At 49.2% G+C, this 16,311-nt stretch overlaps 1 protein-coding gene across 1 annotated transcript; it reads right to left on the bottom strand.

Annotated features, from left to right (window-relative positions):
* Positions 1-370: 370 nt before the first annotated feature.
* On the bottom strand, positions 371-16,283 carry LOC135806644 (uncharacterized). The gene is made up of 7 exons (XM_065320872.1): positions 15,823-16,283; positions 15,352-15,422; positions 8,259-8,334; positions 6,903-7,013; positions 5,412-6,413; positions 4,960-5,033; positions 371-2,359 (listed from the first exon to the last, which is right to left on the bottom strand). Exons 1-7 carry the CDS (start codon positions 16,124-16,126, stop codon positions 1,190-1,192), a joined length of 2,808 nt encoding a protein of 935 aa, XP_065176944.1. The 5' UTR covers positions 16,127-16,283; the 3' UTR covers positions 371-1,189.
* Positions 16,284-16,311: the final 28 nt, after the last annotated feature.

Raw genomic sequence — 16,311 nt, 5'->3', positions numbered from 1 at the left:
CACACACACACACACACACACACACACACACACACACACACACACACACACACACACACACACACACACACACACACACACACACACACACACACACACACACACACACACACACACACACACACACACACACACACACACACACACACACACACACACACACACACACACACACACACACACACACACACACACACACACACACACACACACACACACACACACACACACACACACACACACACACACACACACACACACACACACACACACACACACACACACACACACACACACACACACACACACACACACACACACACACACACACACACACACACACACACACCAGATACTGGACTACCGGGAATGGACAGCGAGGACAGAATGGTCATAGTATGCAATGTGCACAGTGTCAAACAGACATGGTGAAGTACAGCATGATCGAGCTTTTTCAGATGCAGGTGTAAAGATACATAGTCATTGCATGATGTATAGACAAAGTGTGAGTCCTTGCTGCAAATAGTGCTCAATACCCTAACAAGGGCAGAGCGTACTACACAAGGCAGAACAACAGAGACCAAAACTTTCCCATTACTCCGAGCTTCGTGTTCAAAACACTCATCAGACGTACATGCATGGTGTATAATGAATACATTGCACAGTGGATAGAATAGATTGCATGGTGGATAGATGCATTGCATGGCGAGCAGTAACATGCAGCAACCCCAGTCACAGTGAGAACTCGGTGCATGCACAGCCACATCATGTTACCGTATCATTCCTTGTGAGCATGAAGTGTAGCGTATCATATAGTTACACTACTAGTAGTAAATACACTGTGAATGACTTCCAATACTTGCATTTCACTTCCGCCGCCTCGATCTGGGAGTGTGCATTATTCGAGACACGCAAACTCCACAATCATGTGAAGCTCAAAGATGAACTATGGCTGTGTACATAAAAATCTAAAGAGGTATTTCAAATGACTTGAACTGCTTACTTTTAGTGCTTACGTCAGTGCTTGGGTCAGTGCTCGGGTCAGTGCTCGGGTCAGTGCTCGGGTCAGTGCTTGGGTCAGTGCTCGGGTCTTGTTCATTTCAATCAGTTGCAGTAGTGCACTGCAACCCAGAACCCAGTCTGTTACTGTTGCTGGTGCCATCACAATGTAGCTGATCGAGGAGAGTTTTTACAATGTAGCTGATCGAGGAGAGTTTTGTATGACGCCTTTCCTTCTGGCCAGTGGACTATGAGTGATGGGCGGTAGGAAGGTGGGTGTTGACGGCGGTGTTCCCTTCACCCTCGGGCTGAGTAAACTCTTCTCCAGGCTGTCTCGTGGTGATGCAACAGCAGCAGCAGCAGAGTGTGAGGAGGAGAGGTTGGAAGCCAGACCAATGGGTGGTAGATGTGACGGTTGCTGTGCAGTCGGGGGTATTTCATGATACAGCATGCCCTGCTGTCCACCTGGACTAAGCAGGTTACTGTTCAGTTTCCCAGCAGCAGCTGGATGTTGAAACATACGCTGCTGTTGCCTTGGACTACCGGGACTATTGGGTGGATGGGAGCTGTTCAATCTGAGAGCGGCAATAATGGGAAGCTCACCACGCGCCTGGTTGATATCCATTTGAATAAGTGAGTCGGCACCATCCTGCACATTGTCCGTGTTTAGTGGCAAATGGTCTGGTGGTCTATTTCTTGATGATATCCTGTTGCTAGTGTGTTCGTGCAGTCTTTCAGTCTGTCTTGGGGAATGGTGTGTCAATACATTACTGTGGAGCAGATCACTTCCCAATGTAGTGCTGTTGCTGCTGCCACTGGACATACCAAGCACATCGAAACTAGACCGCATCTGCTTAGGAGATATTCCCAGTGCTAGCTCTGGTATCCACACTCCTGGTCGCATCAACGATCCAACTACTGGTTCGGGTTGTGCTGGTGGTACTGGTGGTGGAGGTGCTGCTGCTTGGTTACGCTGGTGTCTCCGACGTTGTACATTGCTAACAGTGGGTTGGGGATTACGCGCCTTCTCGCGACCGTAGACAGTAGTACTGCCATTACCGGCAAGTTCCATTGGCCCATGTACTGTTGACATTTTGTGATGGCTTTGCACTTCAGCTTGAGGGACGTCTTGCATGTCAGCATAGCCCTTGCTCTTCTGTCCTCCTGTGTTAGTGGTGTGGCGGGCATGATGTGCCATGGCACGGCGTAGTGCAGCTTTACCTTCAATGGATACCTTGGGCAGGGGTGCAGCCTTGCGGGGCGGTGTTGCCGGTTTGGGTGCGGGCTCCTCATCCAAATTAAGAATGCCCATGGTCTGGTAGCGCTCCAGAATAGCACTTGGCTTTTCCTTGGGTGGTGGCTGTGCAGATAGAACACGGCAGCACATCACACATGTGACGACTGCGTGTGCTAACGCTACACAAACCAAACCATTAGTCTAGCGGTCACTGCGCGTGACTGCCTGGTAGCATGGCACTATGCATGACTCTACTTCTCACCTGTACTGCCTGGTAGCATGGCACTATGCATGACTCTACTTCTCACCTGTACTGCCTGGTAGCATGGCACTATGCATGACTCTACTTCTCACCTGTACTGCCTGGTAGCATGGCACTATGCATGACTCTACTTCTCACCTGTACTGCCTGGTAGCATGGCACTATGCATGACTCTACTTCTCACATGTACTGCCTGGTAGCATGGCACTATGCATGACTCTACTTCTCACCTGTACTGCCTGGTAGCATGGCACTATGCATGACTCTACTTCTCACCTGTACTGCCTGGTAGCATGGCACTATGCATGACTCTACTTCTCACCTGTACTGCCTGGTAGCATGGCACTATGCATGACTCTACTTCTCACCTGTACTGCCTGGTAGCATGGCACTATGCATGACTCTACTTCTCACATGTACTGCCTGGTAGCATGGCACTATGCATGACTCTACTTCTCACCTGTACTGCCTGGTAGCATGGCACTATGCATGACTCTACTTCTCACCTGTACTGCCTGGTAGCATGGCACTATGCATGACTCTACTTCTCACATGTACTGCCTGGTAGCATGGCACTAGGCATGACTCTACTTCTCACCTGTACTGCCTGGTAGCATGGCACTATGCATGACTCTACTTCTCACCTGTACTGCCTGGTAGCATGGCACTATGCATGACTCTACTTCTCACCTGTACTGCCTGGTAGCATGGCACTATGCATGACTCTACTTCTCACCTGTACTGCCTGGTAGCATGGCACTATGCATGACTCTACTTCTCACCTGTACTAGGGATCTCAGCGCGTGCAGTGCGCAGGGTGTTTGCGCATACATTGCGTCATCGAGTTTTGAGTGCAGCTCGCGGACAAAGCAGAAAAATGGCGACGGTCGATTTTCGACACTAGGGGACGCGGTGGACACTAGCGGAATCGTCATCTTCATCGTCGTTCGAACATACTTTGTAATTCCCGCCGAAGGACAGCGTGGCCAAGGCGATATTGCCCCGGTCGATTTTCCTATAATTTTCCATGCGGCAAGAACCCACTTCAGAGAGGATTCAGTCAAAAATTCAGACGTTTTCTCCGGTTAGATTGTCCTAACTTCGATTTTCAGTGCATCAGCCATCGCGAACAGCGCCGCCATTATCACTCGGAGAGAAGACTTCGCGCTCAGTAGAAGAGGTGTTCACGCTGCGTCCAAGAGTGAAAGATTGTGCTCTTTGACCCTCCATAGTTCCTCTGAGAGAGTGTCTGGGAGATAAGTAGCTTGGAGATGGCCGTAGAACGTGCTATCCTGGACGCAATATTCAGCCATTTCTACTGTCTTCTCCAACTTGATTTATTTCGAAAAAAATGTTCTTTTCCACGATTTCTGCACTGGACGCGTTTGGGATCGAAAATCTCACCTGCCAGTCTGCGCAGTTCACGCGCTGAGATCCCTACCTGTACTGCCTGGTAGCATGGCACTATGCATGACTCTACTTCTCACATGTACTGCCTGGTAGCATGGCACTATGCATGACTCTACTTCTCACCTGTACTGCCTGGTAGCATGGCACTATGCATGACTCTACTTCTCACATGTACTGCCTGGTAGCATGGCACTATGCATGACTCTACTTCTCACCTGTACTGCCTGGTAGCATGGCACTATGCATGACTCTACTTCTCACATGTACTGCCTGGTAGCATGGCACTATGCATGACTCTACTCCTCACATGTACTGCCTGGTAGCATGGCACTTGCATGACTCTACTTCTCACCTGTACTGCCTGGTAGCATGGCACTATGCATGACTCTACTTCTCACATGTACTGCCTGGTAGCATGGCACTATGCATGACTCTACTTCTCACCTGTACTGCCTGGTAGCATGGCACTATGCATGACTCTACTTCTCACCTGTACTGCCTGGTAGCATGGCACTATGCATGACTCTACTTCTCACATGTACTGCCTGGTAGCATGGCACTATGCATGACTCTACTTCTCACATGTACTGCCTGGTAGCATGGCACTTGCATGACTCTACTTCTCACCTGTACTGCCTGGTAGCATGGCACTATGCATGACTCTACTTCTCACATGTACTGTAGTAAGCAATGTGGCATCTTAAGTGACAAATACATGTTACACTCAAATGGTGATACTTTACTCCACAGCCTGTTTGATTCAGAATCATGGCATTCCCTGGCCAGCTATTGAATTATATCTTTTACACTACTAAGCATATGCCTGCAATTCTATACTGGAATAGCAATGGTTTTGTAAGGTGTCACTGGTTTTGCACCTTGTAATACTTCAAAGCTCAAAGGAAACGCTACCGCATCTGTTCGGAAGATAATGGAAATCGATAATGTCAAATCCTAACCCATCACCTGGCTTACCACTAGTTACCACACTCACTGGCACACCACTCTCTATCGGCACACCGCTCAACACGCTCATCGACACAGAACTTACCACACGTTTCAGATGGCCTAGTGCCCAGCCATCAGCCCATACCGTCGGTTGCATGACTTGCATTCGAGATTCACCTGTATCAGTGGTGTGAGGCAGCAATCGAACAAGGACACTGCTATCACAACACATTGCAAGAAACACAGAGGAAACTAGAGCCACCACATCACTGCTCTTACATGTATGTACTCTGAGAGAGAGAGAGTAACCATGGTAACCGCTACGCTACATGTACTCAATCCCCGGGCAGCTAGCTGGGTAGCAATGATTATCTACTCTTGTCACTCATAGATATGCAAATGCCGTGCAAACGCAGGGGAATAAAGCCATGTTTGTTTTGGTTAGACAAGTGCACAGTCTTGGTGTCCCTCTCTAGACATGTAACTATGGCAACTGCTCTTCTCGAGACATATAACTATGGTAACTGCTCTATATCATGCATGATGTCACCATACCATCATTCTGGCAGAACTCTTCCAATCTGTACGGATCAACAATGGTCTGCATTTCAAAGGTGCCCTCAGCCTCGCCACCATTGTCATAGTCATCATAGTAAGCAAACTTCTCTTCCAGAGTCGGCGTTGTCTTCTTCTTCACTTTCTTTTTCACCGTCTTGGCTGCTGGTTGCTCAGATGAAATACTCTTTGTTCGAACTGGCCTAGCTACTTTCTTGGCCGGTTTTGTTTGGTTTCCTTGTTGTGTTGCACCTTTCGCTGGTTTCTGAGTCACCAGCGTCTTCTGTGCTTGCTTCTGCAGTGGTTTCTGCGTTGGCTTGCTCAACGGCTTCTGCTGCAATTTAGGTTTGGGCACTGAACTCAACGAGACAGTTCTTGCTCTTGCACCTCTATTTTGAGAGGTTAGTTGTTGCTTTTCAACTCCGCTAAACGAAACCGTCTTTCGTCTTCCTCCTCCACTCAGGGATGTTCTCCGTGTTGCTTGCGGCTGGGTAGCAGTGCGTAGTGCTCCTTTCTCAGTTTCTGGCTCAACAACAACAGCTGTGGTGACCTCTTGCGTATCCGGTGCCTTTTCTCCTTCAAGCGTGTCCTTCTCCTTATCCTTCTGCTGCCCAGTTGCATCTTGCTGGCATGTAGCAGCCATGACATGTTCTCCTGTGGCATCAGCACCGTGTCCTCCCGTGGCATGCGGTGTACCGCCATGTTCTGTATCGGCCATGCTCTGTTGATTTTCAGCGGTGCTCTTGGACAACTGAGACTGTTTGCCACTAAGGACATCCATGTCATCAATATCATCAATCTCACTCCTCTTAAGATTCTTCTCGGGTGTGGGAATTCGTTTTCTCAGTAGGTCTTGAGCATGCTCGGTTTTCCATGCCCGGGCCGAGCGCTTGAATGCGCGTTTGCTTCCATGCAGCTCCTCCAGCACCGTCTCGATCAGACAGTGATTCTCACTCATAGCACTAGAGTGTGTTACGTACAGGATAGACTTCACCTTGGGCACTACAACAGTGAAACAAACAGGAACACCACACACACACACACACACACACACACACACACACACACACACACACACACACACACACACACACACACACACACACACACACACACACACACACACACACACACACACACACACCACGGAGACACCGCAGGAACACCGCACACACACACACACACACACACACACACACACACACACACACACACACACACACACACACACACACACACACACACACACACACACACCACGAAGACACCACAGGAACACCACACGGACAACACAGAGATACCATCAGGCTGAGCAAGAAAATGTTTTTTTAATCATTTTCTGGCCGAGTCGAAGTGATCATACTTCTTTTCTTTCTAAATTCTAAGAGCAGTAATGTTGTCAGTACAAACTTCATTACCCTGTGCTGCTGCTGCTGCTGCTGGCTACAGGCATGGCAGACCGTAGCCGGGTTGTGCGTATATACAACTTACATTCAAGGGCTGCTCGCAGTGTGTTGGACTGGATGTCAAAGTAGTTGTAAGTCTTGCCTCTGTACTTGAAGTTCTGTCGCAAATTCCCAATCGTTTCCAGGAATGTGGAATCTGTGCATCACAATATCAAAGGAACAAAGAATGCACTGACGAAGACAACAGCCAATCTGAACTCTGTCTTGCCTGCTACCACTGGATTCCTGTGATAGAACTTTGATTTAAGGTTATTGATGAAATGGAAAAGGGCAACTGGCCATTGCTTGACAGGAAACATGACAGGCTATGAACTGTCATTATGGATGAAGTCAACAAACATTCTTGGCTTCGCAAGACGTCTTGCAATCCCCTTTCTTACCAATCGTCATACAAATATGGTATCCAAAATGACCAAAATACTCGTTCTCCGAGCAGCTAGCTGTTTTGGCCTTGCTAGATGTAATCAGCGGAGCTCGGAGCCTGGTGACCGAACGAAGCAAATTACGATAAGGTCGAATGGAACAACAGAGTATTTTGAATCGGCTCAAAGGGTCAACGTCAAAGTACTCTAGCAGCGAGAAGCGAGCCTTGCACAAGTTCACATAACTCTGGTACTACAATTTTTAAGAAAGCTCAACCGGGAGGGAGCGTAATACTCTCTGGATACATGTATCTTGGATATCTCAGCCCGTAGATATCCTGGGTATCTCGGATACTACATAGTACCATATCAAAATGAAGTATACCTGTCCTTGCATGGTAGCACCAGTGCTTGCTAGACTACCTGCTCCGTGATCATAATAAGTATTATGTTCTGCATGTGTGTCTATCAAAATGAAGTATACCTGTCCTTGCATGGTAGCACCAGTGCTTGCTAGACTACCTGCTCCGTGATCATAATAAGTATTATGTTCTGCATGTGTGTCTCTAGAGCGGAATCATTCCAAAAAACTTTCAAAAAACTTAAAAAAGGTGTAAAGGCATTTATCTCCTAGCACTGAGCCGCCTGGGACCAACAGCCAGTATTACAATGTCCCGTGTGTTTTACTTCCTACAGTACATTGTACTCCGGTCAGAGAAGTAAGTCAGTGACCTGCTTCAATTGTTGCCAGGGAAACAAGCCGTGTACAATGTACATAGGCCACACTGCAGACTCTACGAGTACGCTGTATACACGAAATGTAAACCAGCAACCACCCGCACCCAGGCTCTGCGCTGGGTACACGGGACACCCGCACCCAGGCTCTGCGCTGGGTACACGGGACACCCGCACCCAGGCTCTGCGCTGGGTACACGGGACACCCGCACCCAGGCTCTGCGCTGGGTACACGGGACACCCGCACCCAGGCTCTGCGCTGGGTACACGGGACATGGACTTACGTGTTGGATCACGCACCGATACTCTGACAACATTGGCGATCAACTCTTTCGACGAGGGAGGATTCACAATCACAAGCTGCAGCCATGCACACACATGCACGCATGCATGCACACACGCATGCACACACATACACTCACGCACATGCACACACACACACACACACACACACACACACACACACACACTCACGCACACACACACACACACACACATACACTTGTACTTGTACTTGTTGCTCACTGCCAAAACTGGTCACGTGGGTCTCCCCAGGAAAGGGGAGAGAGACTCAAAAGGAATCTTGGAAAGATGGCTCAATTGGCTATTGAACCGACCAACGGCCGACGCCCCCTGAAATCCCCAAAACTCTGGGTGGACTTAAAAATGATCCCACTTATGGGCTCACCGCACCTCAGTAACTGGGTGAGGACAAAGTGCAGAAAAAGGATTGACGGCATCAGGGTATCCGCCCCGGGATCCAACTGCAGTTACCCCTGCCCCAGTGAAGGTAATACTTGCTACTAGTGTGGGTGGCTAAATCAGATTGGATCTGATATAAGCTTCACTAGCACCATTGATTACACAAGAATGAATCTAGCCAGAATCAGTCCATGGTTAACAGGTATGTATACTTCAAATAGAAAGTATATGAACCCTGAAACCAACAAAGGTGGCAGATACTAGTGTAACATGTTGCACATGTTCCGTTTGGCGTAGTAATATTTCCACTCTTGATTGTAGCTATGAATGTGACTCTACTTCATGACATGTATGCATACGTCATTTGTACACACTCACAGGCACACACGCATGCGTATCTTTTCGCTGGCTCGCTCTGTTATGATGCTGGTTTTTCCTTTTGCTTGGAGAGAATGTTTTGGACTTGAGAGTTGCAGTTTTGATCTCAACGTCTTGTCATGGTTGGAACTGGTGCCTGGCTGGGGGCTGGGGAGTTTATGCTCCTGTGAATGTAATTGTAACCTCAGGCCAAGGTTACACGTGGTGGCAGCGAATTCGAATTCCACGTCTTGTGAGAGCACGCGTACCAAAATTATTTGTGGAAGACTGATCGTGTAGAGATGGCTCAGCAAGGTGGCGCTCCTCCGCCCCCTCCACCACCACCACCGGGCCCAGCGCAACAACCAGCACGTCCACAACAGCAGATGCGGGTATGGGCCACGCCAGAGAAATTCTCTGGCGAGCGCAACGCCGACTGGACGTCATGGATTGGCCATTTTCGCCTCGTCGCGAATGCAAACAACTGGACACCGGCAGACCAAAGCAGGTACATTGGGTTGTACCTCACCGGCCACGCACTGTCTTACTTCCAAAGTTTGGAAGCCCATACGAGGACAGGCCCATTCGACCAGCTGCTGCAGGCGTTTGAACAGCGATTCGGCGACGCAAACTTCATCCCCACGTTCAGAGCAGAGCTGCAGTCACGCCGGCAAATTCGTGGCGAGTCCCTGTCGGATTTTGCGGAAGTCGTCCGCAGGCTCAGTAGACGGGCGTACCCCACGGTAGCTGGAGCAGTGCAGGATACCCTGGCGCGCGACACCTTTGTAGCCGGCCTTGACAGCAGGGACCTGCGCCTGCATGTTCGTGGCACGGACCCACCAACATTGGATGATGCACTCCGACGGGCTATGCATTTTCAGTGCATCCTGGAGGCAGACCAGCAGCAGCAGGCAGCTAGCCCAGTTATATGTGCGGTGCAATCTCAGCCCAGTGACCCTACACTCAACGCCCTGCTGTCGAGGATGGCAGCCCTGGAGGACAAGATCTCCAGGCTCACGCTGGAGAGGCCAACTAATCTGCATCGGAGTGGAGATGGTGACACCAAGCGGTGCTATGTGTGCGACAGCACAATGCATTTCGCACCTGACTGTCCGCACCAGAGATACACACCGGCTAACCGTGGTGGTCACCGGGGTCGTGGACGCGGTCGGGGAAACTGAGCGTCGCTGACAGCCAGGGTCCGCCGTCAGCAACCTCCCCAATGGACCCATGTACCGGTAAGCAGAGTGAACCGTGTTCGGTGTGTCATGAGGCTGTCTGCTTACCTACTGAGACAACTTGTCAGGCCTGCACAACTACTCCAGCCGAGTGTCCAGACAGCTCGATTGTCCTGCCTCTGTCGTGTCTTGCAACACAGTCCGACAGCACGGTGCAGATCCAAGGCACGGTCGAGGCTGTACCAGCCAACATGCTTGTGGACACCGGCAGTTGCGTAACGTTGTTGAGCACCAGCTTTGCTAAGTCTCTCTCTCATCACAATGTTCATTTATCTATCTCACCCGTTAATACTGTTCTTAAAGCGGTAAATAATTCTTCTGTCCCTGTGCTCGGGGAAGCTGTCGTATTGTTAGCAACTGGCAAGCTTGCTGTACGCCACAGAGTCATTGTTGCTGACATTATGCCCGATGTGCTAATCGGCATTGACTTCTTGCAATCTCATGGCTGCACAATTGATTTCGGTCGCAACATGCTCGATGCAGGCGGTGTCGATGTACCCCTAGAGCCCACCCATAATGCTAATCCTGTAGTCTGCCGTGTTCATCTTGCTAATTCGGTTACTGTACCAGCGTATACACAAGTCATTGTTCAAGCTCAGCTGCGTACCGATGATAATCATTTACCTAGCTCTGCTGGTTTTGTTTCACCCTCAGAGAAGTTTATTTCCAAGTTTAGCACTGCTATGTCACGTGTGGTGGCTACTCCTGACTCTGCTGGCCGTGTTTGGATTCGCCTACAAAATTTTCTTCCTCATTCCACAACTGTCCCGAAGAATTATCAAATTGCTGAATTTGATTCTGATATTTACATTGACGATGATCTCAATGATTCGCCTACGCATGCTGCCTCTGTTGACGAGCATAGCTGTAGCGCAGTACAGGAAGAGAGCTGCTCACCTTCCGAGCCAGACGATCTATTTGACTTACGTCACCTCGATCCGCAAGCGCAGTCTGCTATAGCTACTGTGCTCAACGACAATGCCGATGTCATCTCGCAGGGACAATTCGACCTTGGGAAGACTGATGTAGTAACACACAACATCCAGACTACATCTGATCAGCCTAAGAGACAGCCACCCCGCCGAATTCCTCTCAGTCAACGAGTCGAGGTAAAGCAGCACGTTGATCAACTGCTTGATCATGAGATTATATCTCCATCCAGAAGCCCTTGGGCTGCTCCGATAGTTGTCGTACGCAAGCCTGACTCTTCTATCCGGCTATGCATCGACTACCGGCAGTTGAACAGTATCACCGAGAAGGATGCCTTTCCCCTTCCTCGTGTGGACGATGCTATCGACGCTATGGCGGGTGCACGCTACTTCTCTACCTTAGATCTCGCAGCTGGCTATTGGCAGGTGGAGATAGATGAAGCTGCCAAAGCTAAGTCGGCGTTTGTGACACCGTTCGGATTATTCGAGTGGAACCGTATGCCGTTCGGCCTGTGTAACGCACCGGCAACTTTTCAACGCCTCATGAACCGGGTCCTTGGTGACCTAGTACCCAATATCTGTCTGGTCTACTTGGACGACATTATCGTGTTCTCATCAACGATTGAGGAACACATGAGTCGTCTGCAAACAATATTCAGTCGTCTTCGTCAAGCTGGCCTCAAGATCAAGCCCAAGAAGTGCTCACTGCTTCAGTCCTCAGTCACGTACCTGGGATTCTTATTCTCAGAGCAAGGTGTGGCACCGGATGCAAGCAAGTTCACGGCTGTTCAAGACTGGTCATCCCCAACATCACTGAAAGAGGTGCGTAGCTTTGTTGGTTTCGCATCGTACTATCGCCGCTTTGTGCCACATTTCTCAGAAATTGTAGAGCCCCTGAACCGTTTGTCCCAGAAGAATGCCACTTTCAACTGGACACATGAGTGTGAACAGGCATTTGCTGAACTGAAGTCCCGACTAGTCAAGTCACCTGTTCTAACATATCCTGATCCTGCAAAGCGCTTCATCCTGGACACTGATGCGTCAGATCTCGCCATGGGAGCTGTTCTCTCGCAAGTCAATAGTCACGGTGAGGAAGTAGTGATTGCCTATGCCAGCAAAGCATTAACGAGATCCCAACGTAACATGGGCAGTACACGCAAGGAGCTGCTTGCTGTTGTCACATTTACTGCACATTTCCGCCATTACCTACTTGGAAATCAGTTCACATTGCGAACTGATCACAAAGCGCTCATCTGGCTACATTCGTTCCGGGAAGTGGACGGTCTTCTAGCCCGGTGGATTGAGCGTTTGGCCGTCTTCGACTACGTCGTCACACATCGGCCCGGGAAGCAGCATGTCAATGCAGACGCCTTGTCAAGACTCCGCTACCACAGCCCGGCTACCGCAACCTCACCGACGCCAACGCCCGAGCAGAGAGTAGGTGAGCAGAATATTGTTGTCAATCACCTGTCTAGCGCTAGTCCTGATAGTAATCCTGTAACAGTCAATGCTGAAGTGTCGCCACCCAATTGGTGTGAGTCTTTCACTGTTGAAGAGTTGCGCAGAGCTCAATTAGAAGATGCAGATGTGAGTACAATGATCGGCTGGCAGGAGGCATTACTTGACAGGCCCCTGCGTAGTGATTCTGCCATGCACGGTGCGTCTATTGCATTGATACGATTATGGAGCCAGTGGAAGCGTCTAAGACTGGTTGATGGAGTGTTGTACCGGGTTTACCACCCCGAGAATAGCGACACACCGTACCTACAATTTGTTGTACCACAGTCTCTGCAATCCCGCATGCTTCAGTCTGTGCATGCTGATGTCTCTGGAAGCCACTTAGGTATTGAGCGAACACAAGACAAGCTTCGCAAGCGGTGTTATTGGCCCTTCATGTCGTCTGCAGTTAGTGAATTTTGCCAAGCATGTGATATTTGTGAGAGCCGCAAAGCACCGCTACCAAAGGCCAAAGCCCCGCTTGTCCAAGACCGCCCATCATTCCCGCTAGAGAAAGTTGCTATTGATATTATGGGCCCACTGCCTACTACGCCTAGCGGTAACAAGTATTTAGTCGTCATTTGTGACTATTTCACTAAGTGGCCAGAAGCGTTTCCTGTACCGAATATTACTGCTGAAACAGTAGCACATGTCCTTGTTGACGGCTTCTTCTGTCGTTATGGTATTCCATACCAGCTGCACTCTGACCGTGGTGCGCAATTTGAGTCGAGGTTATTCCAGCAGATCTGTCAGTTGTTGGATATCAGAAAGTCACGTACAACAGCATACCGGCCCCAGAGTGACGGCTTAGTCGAGAGGATGAATCGCACACTTGAGCAAATGCTGGCTGCTCACGTCGACGACCACCACACCAATTGGGACCGTCATCTGCAACGTTGTCTGCTGGCCTATCGGTCTAGTGTGCACTCCTCGACCAAGGAGACGCCAGCGATGCTCATGTTAGGTCATGAAATACACCTGCCTGTTGATGTGATGTTTCAGTCACCAGACTCTGAGCGCTCCCATGTGAACACGTATGTTATCAACTTACGGCGCAATCTACAACGAGCGTTCACGCATGCCCGTGATGCTGGAGCAACAGCTCAACGACGGCAGAAGGCCCACTATGACAAGCACGCTAAACAACCGAAACTCAACGTTGGTGACATGGTTCGGTTGCATTCTCCTGCCGTCAAACCAGGTACGACTTCCAAGTTCCATCGACCTTGGAAAGGCCCGTACACTGTGCTAGAACGTGTTGACGATGTAGTACTTCGGATAGCTGACAAATCCGGCACGACCCAGACTGTTCACGTTGACCGTCTGAAGGCTTGGACTGGCTCTGATCTGCCTGCAAGTGCCAATGAGCTCGTACCGAACTCGCCTCCGACTTCTATTGCCGACTACATGCCTGATGTTGAGTATAATATGCAACCAGTACCAATCCCGGCTCCAGTGCAGGCGCCACCTGCACCAGTAATTGCTGCTGCGCCGGTGCCGCCACCAGCCGCAGCACTGAATCATGCACCTGTGCCTGTTGTGCACCACTATGATCTGCGGAACCGTGCAAACATTCAGCCGCCAGCAAGGTTTGCTCAGTGAGTGTCTATGACTGTACAGTGTGATTATTGAGAAATTGTACATTCTTAGTTCAGAAATACACATATTTCACACAGTCCTACCTGTTGTTAGGTTAGTATGAATAATGTCGAGCATTTCACTTGCTGTTTCACAGTCCACTTACATAGCATTAGTAGTTTCTAAACTTTCCATTATACCTCACACCGATTAACTACACTTGTACCATACTTGCGCCACACTATTTCACTTTCCAGTATTTAATTTTCTCATGTAGAAAGCTATCACGGATATGCTCTAAGCTTTGTAACTTTCGGTCACTATCGTTCCCTCTGTAACGAGGGGGGAGGTGTAACATGTTGCACATGTTCCGTTTGGCGTAGTAATATTTCCACTCTTGATTGTAGCTATGAATGTGACTCTACTTCATGACATGTATGCATACGTCATTTGTACACACTCACAGGCACACACGCATGCGTATCTTTTCGCTGGCTCGCTCTGTTATGATGCTGGTTTTTCCTTTTGCTTGGAGAGAATGTTTTGGACTTGAGAGTTGCAGTTTTGATCTCAACGTCTTGTCATGGTTGGAACTGGTGCCTGGCTGGGGGCTGGGGAGTTTATGCTCCTGTGAATGTAATTGTAACCTCAGGCCAAGGTTACACTAGTACAACAATACACCATTATACAGCCGAGCCTGTTGGCAACACACCCAACACAATCAGGCATAAGCGTACCCACCAACCGAACTAGCTGACACACACACCCACACACACACACACACACACACACACACACACACACACACACACACACACACACACACACACACACACACACTACACACACACACACACACACACACACACACACACACACACACACACACACACACATACACACACACACACAAACACACACACACACAGCAACATTTCGCGAGTCAACTTTTGCTAATCACCGACTGTGTTACATACCAGCAGCATTCAGTCACTGATAATGTGATCATGTCACTCTACACTGTGGATCTGTGCAACACGTTTCATCACTACACTGTGATGACACTATTCTCATACCTCCGTATCGATGAGAAGATCATCTCGAATGTCGGCCGCCGTCACGAATGACTCTGCATGAAGTCGCACTCCTGTGGTTGTGTCGTCAGTAGCAGTGCAAGACCCGCCGACAGTCAAGAAATTTACTGACGAAAGGAACAATTATTACTATACATATATATTGCATAGTATCGTCATAGTATCGTCATAGGACACATGCAGACACACACAGTCATATGCATATACACACACCTGTCCTGTCCTGTCCTAAACATTGCAGTAAAACGGTCACATGTCCCCTCATACGAGGGGCCGACAGACATGGGGTAGGTCGTTGAAGACGGTACGCAGCACGCTCCGCAGGCACGCACACACACACACACACACACACACACACACACACACACACACACACACACACACATATATATATATATACATGCACATACACACACACAGATTTCAATGAATGTGCACTTTAAAAAAGGATACGGCCCTCCGGAACGCCATGCTCTTCCAGCTCCTCCTTTAACTTGTCCACATTGCCAACATTCCAGACAGTTATCTTCGCCGCTTGGTTACCCTCCATAGCTATTGCTTCACAGAGATGTGATAAGAGAGCAGCAGGAGGTTCGTTGGTGAAGACAATGTTGGCATAACCATATCTGATATCCATCCTCAATGTTCGCACAATATGGGAGATGTAGTGGTCCTGCAGATGTTCCAGCATACAAGATAAAATATAAGACGGGCTGAGTAAGGAATGCAGCGGGTCAGGCTGACAAATGGACAGCATAAACGTTTCGACTGGCCACTATTTGGCACTAGTGCATCTGGGCTATGCCATGTTACACCTGTGGCTATGTCTGCAGTAACAACTGACCAGCATAAAGGCAGACCCACTGTCCAGATTACTACATCGGGGATAATGTCATAGTGTCTTGGACGTTTGCTCATGGCAAGGTGCAATTCGAAGGTGGC

Source organism: Sycon ciliatum, chromosome 1, assembly GCF_964019385.1.
Source record: "Sycon ciliatum chromosome 1, ocSycCili1.1, whole genome shotgun sequence".
NCBI lineage: Eukaryota > Metazoa > Porifera > Calcarea > Leucosolenida > Sycettidae > Sycon > Sycon ciliatum.
This window is presented reverse-complemented; position numbering and strand designations above follow the sequence as displayed.